This window comes from Mercenaria mercenaria, chromosome 3, assembly GCF_021730395.1.
Source record: "Mercenaria mercenaria strain notata chromosome 3, MADL_Memer_1, whole genome shotgun sequence".
NCBI lineage: Eukaryota > Metazoa > Mollusca > Bivalvia > Venerida > Veneridae > Mercenaria > Mercenaria mercenaria.
The window spans coordinates 31378203-31384426 of NC_069363.1; the positions used below are offsets into that span (position 1 = coordinate 31378203).

Genomic DNA, 6224 nt, shown 5'->3' on the forward strand with positions numbered 1-6224 from the left:
TACATTACTATAACTGCCTTTACACTGATCAGTCAGTCATATTTCCATACATTACTATAACTGCCTTTACATTCATAAACAGTTATATCTCCAAACATTACTATAACTGCCTTTACACTGATCAGTCAGTCATATTTGCATACATTACTATAACTGCCTTTACATTCATAAACAGTTATATCTGCATACATTACTATAACTGCCTTCACACTCAGATGGTCATATTTCCATACTTTTCTATATCTGCCTTTACACTGATCAGTTTATCAAACTATAGTCTGTCAAAGAAAGAATGATGAAAGAGATCACTTATTTAGAATAAGCATCATTTCCACCACAATTTTCTAGGGCTGTAACAAGTATCCGAGTACTCAGATATCCACAAGTTTGACCAAAAGTTTGAGTACGGATATTTGTCATTGTCAAGATCGTTGGATCGCGTTCTTTTTCATTAATACATGCAATATGTAAAATTCTATCAATAAAACTAAATTAAACCATATTAAACGTCTTCAATGAACTTTCTCTTGCACATCTAAGACAATTACGCGTTGTCAGATTCTAAACTAGATGTAAACAAATGTCTTAGGTAGCGTTAGCATTGGTCTTATATTCAAACTACAATTAATATGAAATCTATCTAAACTGTGAATAAACATTTATCATTTAAGTAATTAAATTCAATAAAAAGTTAGATACGAAATTTCTGTCCGACAAATAAAATTTTCTTATCAAAAAATGCAGAACTGTTACTAAATATTGTGGTATTTATGAGAGACGTCATATCGTTCATCTGCAAGAATGGCCGAACATTACAGAAGTCCACACGCGAAACCTGACTTTAGTTAATGAGCAAAACATTAAACATAGGTCAAAACTATTAAACTGAGCACTATGAGAACGGCAAAGTTTAGATTCCATAAAGAAAACAGTACAAAAATAACAGGCTTACATTTTTGTATCATTATAAGTTGTTGCTGGTGATCCATGGTTCGGTCTGTGAATCGTCAGCCCCGACTTGTGGATCGGATCAGATCGCCACTTGTCTGACGATCCACAGCCCTACAATTTTCACCCACACAAAAATGTTTATAAAATCTCAACCTGCAGTTTGAACTATCAACCTAAGCTTAACTTAGAACCCTGATATTGTAATGCTAGATTGAGCTTACAATGCGGGCAGTGTTTCCTCACATGTATGATTAATTAAAGCATTTATCAACCAAAAAAAATGCATTAAAAGATATGAAATGAACTTACAATAACAGCAAGAGCAGCAGAATCTGGTTTCCATTCCGCTCTGCAGTATCTTCCATATTTTTCTAAATTCTTCTCTGACTGTGTGTAACTGACTATCTGGACAGCAGGCTGCAAGAAAAACCATGTATACAATATTCCAACCTTCAGAAATCATTTCTTGCATTGCAAAGTATTAAGTAATAAAATAGACAAAGATAAATGTATCAAAACAATTATATAAGTGTAAAAGGGACGTGGTGAAAAAGCATCAACATTAAACTGAAATTCTAAGCAAAAAAGGGGCGTAATTCATGAAATATTAGCGCAAGAGTGATGGCCTGTGTGTCAAATGATGTGGGTGATTATGTGGAACACCTACTTTAAGTTAAAATCCAATCCATTTCGTAATAACTGAGAAAGAGTAAAAAGGCACCAAAATTTTAACCTGAAATTCTAAGTAAAAAAGGGGGGATAATTCATGAAATACTGGTGCAACAGTTATTGTCCTTTCATCATATGATGTGAGTGATGATGCTGAACAACTAGTTTAAGTCTGAATCAAATTCTCTGTGTAATAACAGAGATATAGTGAAAATGCATCAAAATTAACCTTAAATTCTAAGTAAAAGGGGGACATAATTCATGAAAAATTGGCAACAGAGTTATGGACATTGTGTCATATGATGTAGGTGATGATGTGGAACAACTACTTTCAGTTTGATTCAATCAATTTAGTAATAAGTGAGATAGAGTGAAACTGTGCCAAAACTTTAACATGAAATTCTATGTAAAAAGGAGGATAATTCATGAAATATTGGTGCAACAGTTATGGCCCTTGTGTTATATGATGCAAGTGATGATGTTGAACAACTATTTTAAGTTTGAATCAAAACTTCTCTGTCATAAAAGAGATGTGGTGAAAATGCATCAAAATTAACTTTAAATTCGAAGTAAAAGGGGGCATAATTCATGAAAAATTGGTGACAGAGTTATGGACCTTGTGTCATATGATGTGGGTGATGATGTGGAACAACTACTTTCAGTTTGAATCAAATAAATTTAGTAATAACTGAGATTAAGTGAAAGTACAACCAAACTTTAACCTGAAATTCTAAGTACAAGAGGGTCATGATGACCCTGGATCGCTCACCTGAGTAATATGAGCTAAATGTTTCAAATATCAAACTGATGCTAAATATTAAGAAAGTAGGTCAGTAGGTCATATTCACAGTCAATGAAAGTCAGTTTTCAGATCGGTGTGCAAAACTGTACTTGTCATCCAAATTTCAAGGCTCTACCTTAAAAAACAAACTAGTTTATTTCTAGACAATTTTTGGAAGATTTTCCTATGTACAATCTGACAAGTAACCCCTGAGGCGGGGCCAATTTGACACCGGGGGTCATGATTTGAAAAAAAAATTGTAGAGGTCCTCTAGGCAATGCTACATGTCAAATAGCTAAGCTCTAGGCCTTCTGGTTTATTTTTTAGAATTTTTTTGAAGATTTTCCAATGTACAATTAAGTTAACACTGGGGCGGGTCAATATTACCCTGGGGTCATAATTTGAACAAAGTTTGTAGAAGTCTACTAGGCAATGTTACATATCAAATATCTAAGATCTAGGCCTTCTGGTTTATTTTTAGCAAATTTATGAAGATTTCCCTATGTACAATCAAATAACCCCTGGGGCTGGGTCAATTTGACCCTGTGGGGTGATGATTTGAACAAATTTTGTAGAGGTCCACTAGGCAATGCTACATGTGAAATATCTAAGCTCTAGGTCTTCTGATTTATTTTTTAGAAATTTTTTGAAGATTTTCCTATGTAAAATCAAGTGACCGCTCAGGCGGGGTCAATTTTGACCCTGGGGGTCATGATTTGAATAAAATTTGTAGAGGTCCATTAGGCAATGCTGCATGTCAAATATCTAAGCTCTAGGCCTTCTGGTTTATTTTAGAAAATTTTGAAGATGTACAATCAAGTAACCCCATGGGGCAGGGTAAATATGACCTGGGGGGGGGGGGGGGGGGGGGGGGGGGGGTTAATGATTTGAACAAATTTTGTAGAAGTCTACTAGGCAATGCTACATGTCAAATATCTAAGATCTAGGCCTTCTGGTTTATTTTTAGAAAATTTTTGAAGATTTTCTAATGTAAAATCAAGTGACCCCTGGGGCAGTGTCAATTTTGACCCTGGGTCATGATTTGAACAATTTTAGTAGAGGTCTACTAGGCAATGCTACATGTGAAATATCTAAGCTCTAGGCCTTCTGGTTTATTTTTAGAAATTTTTTGACGATTTTCCTATGTAAAATCAAGTGACCCCTGGGGCAGTGTCAATTTTGACCCCGGGGGTCATGATTTGAATAAATTTTGTAGAGGTCCACTAGGCAATGCTACATGTGAAATATCTAAGCTCTAGGCCTTCTGGTTTATTTTTAGAAATTTTTTGAAGATTTTCCTATGTAAAATCAAGTGACCCCTGGGGCAGTGTCAATTTTGACCCTGGGTCATGATTTGAACAATTTTAGTAGAGGTCTACTAGGCAATGCTATATATCAAATATCTAAGCTCTAGGGCTTCTATGGTTTTTGAGAAGAAGATTTTTTAAGATTTTCCTATGTTAAATCAAGTGACCCCTGGGACGGGGTCAATTTTGACCCCAGGGTCATGATTTGAACAAATTTGGTAAAGGTCCATTAGGCAATGCTTCACACCAAATATCTAAGCTCTAGGGCTTCCGGTATTTGAGAAGAAGATTTTTAAAGTTTTTCCTTTCGGTTGCCATGACAACCAGAGTTCTGCATGAAATTCAATTCTTTGAATAATTTTGAAAGGGGGCCACCCAAGGATCACTCCTGTGAAGTTTGGTGTATTTCTGCCTAGTGGTTTTCAAGAAGAAGATTTTTTTAGAAAATATTGACGGACGGACGATGCACGACGGACATTGAGCGGTCACAAAAGCTCACCATGAGCCTTTGGCTCAGGTGAGCTAAAAAAGGGGGATAATTCATAAAATACTGGTGTGAGAGTTACGGCCCTTGTGCCATATGATGTGGGTGATAATGAGGAATAACTATTTAAATTTGAGACAAATCCATAAAGTAATTACAGAGATAAAGAGAAAGTGCATCAAAACTTTAACCAATGTGTGGACGCAGAAGCACACTGACGCCGACGCTGGGTCAAGTAGGACAGCTCTTCATACTTTGTATAGTCTAGCTAAAAAAAAACACCAAATGTGGGTATACAATATTGACAGCTGCTCAGTTGGTGAAATTAACATTTCACTGACATTTTTTTACTTTTCTTAATACTTGAGAAAAGCTTTTTCATGATTCTGTTGACCTCATCTACAATAAAATTTTCTGAAAAGTAGAAAAATTGGGTCGCAAAAAATATGTAAAATACAGCATTTACCATCAATTACACAATTATGCTTTTTGTCAACATGTCTTTGCTACTAAATTCAATAAATATTTATGTTTTATATGTTCTGTTTTGTTTTTGTTCAGTTTAATGTCACATCGACAGAATTAAAGGTCATTTTGCAACTTTCCAGCTTTTGATGGTGGAGGAAGACCCCTGATGCCCCTCTATGCATTATTTAATTATGAGCAGGCACCTGGGTAAAACCATCGACCTTTGGTAAGCCTGCTAGATGACTTCCTTAAATGAAGAATTCAATGCCCCAAGAGAGACTCCAACCCACATCGTGAGGGGCAAGTGATTCTAAGTCAGCGGCCTTAACCACTCAAGGCCCCTATGTTTTTTGTGTTTTTGAAGATTTTTTTCACTTACAAAACTGACGGCATTAAAATAAATTTAATTGTTAAATTTTCATCATCTCTCATGTTACTGAGATTACAAATGAGTTGGGTTTCCAGTTCTAAATATTCTTGTGAACACCTTTATTTTGACAGCATTTTCTATGTAGAATCAAAAATATACTGTTAAAAGATTTGGCTTTCAGTTTTTTCACTCACTCACATGCACTTAGAAAAATTCTCACAAGGATCTGTAAATCGTCACAAGCACAACAACTCATAAATCGTCAATTATTCAAGTGTATACTGTACATCACTGCATGTTTTCTGTGAGCAATGTAAACACTTTATTTTTTAAAAGACAATTAAAACTGTAAATAGAAATACGAGCAGAAACGCTGAAGTTGCAAAAAAAAAAGGTGATTACCACATGGTGATTAAGAAGTTTTCAATAGTAAATTTAATTACAAATCGTTTTAATTAAATTGTTGTCTGCATTATTCGCACAAAAATGGCAGCTATTACAGGCAATTGTAGTGAACTACATTTTGATGTGTTGTCCAAGATGTTGCAGTTATCGAGATACGATGAATGCCGGTCAGTTGGACTGCATCCCGATTAAGAACGGCAGACCGCATCAAAATTTTCCGGTCATGTCTGTCAGACCGACAACTTTCCAGAAGTCTGGAACCTGGAAGAGATTTGTGTTTTATTTCTAAGAAAAAAAGTAAGTTTTCCAATGAAAAACTGTTTTCACTTTTTAAGAAAGGTAACACTGTAACTCAACAACTAAAGTCGGTAAAGAAAATAACTCTACCTTGCAATACCAAATGCTTATTTCTTCTTCAGAGACAATGGCAAAAAGCATGCGGTCACAGCTTGAAATTATATGACATGGCTCCCTCAAATCGCTGTAGGGCTGCTTTATATATTTTGGCCAACCAACGGGAAAATACATATTTATTCATGTAGTTTTGTCTACTTCCATTGTGTCAGTATGATAAACTTGCCAATTTGACAGCCATGTTGACTTCCTTTCCGCTGAAGTGTTAATGATTCCGATTGGTTCAAAAAGTTGAAAACTGACCAATCAAAGGCAATTTAATGTACAAACCTCACGTTTTCACTGTCATTTTAAAAAATCGAAAGTGAATTAGTTTCATTACCGAAAAAAGAAAGGGAAGCCTTTTCCCGCTTATAATAAGCTATGGGTCAATTT

At 35.3% G+C, this 6224-nt stretch overlaps 1 protein-coding gene across 3 annotated transcripts in view; it reads right to left on the bottom strand.

Moving 5' to 3' along the window:
* The window catches only part of LOC123525171 (guanine nucleotide exchange factor subunit RIC1-like), a 126923-nt gene extending 120887 nt beyond the window's left edge, over positions 1–6036 (bottom strand). For all 3 annotated transcript variants that reach the window (XM_045304010.2, XM_045304008.2, XM_045304006.2), the window contains exons 1-2: positions 5823–6036; positions 1261–1368 (exon numbers count right to left, since the gene is read on the bottom strand). In XM_045304010.2, coding sequence (XP_045159945.2) covers positions 1261–1368; positions 5823–5963 — 249 coding nt within the window. In that variant the 5' untranslated portion in view covers positions 5964–6036. The remainder of the gene's footprint in view (positions 1–1260; positions 1369–5822) is intronic.
* Between the last annotated feature and the right edge of the window lie 188 nt (positions 6037–6224).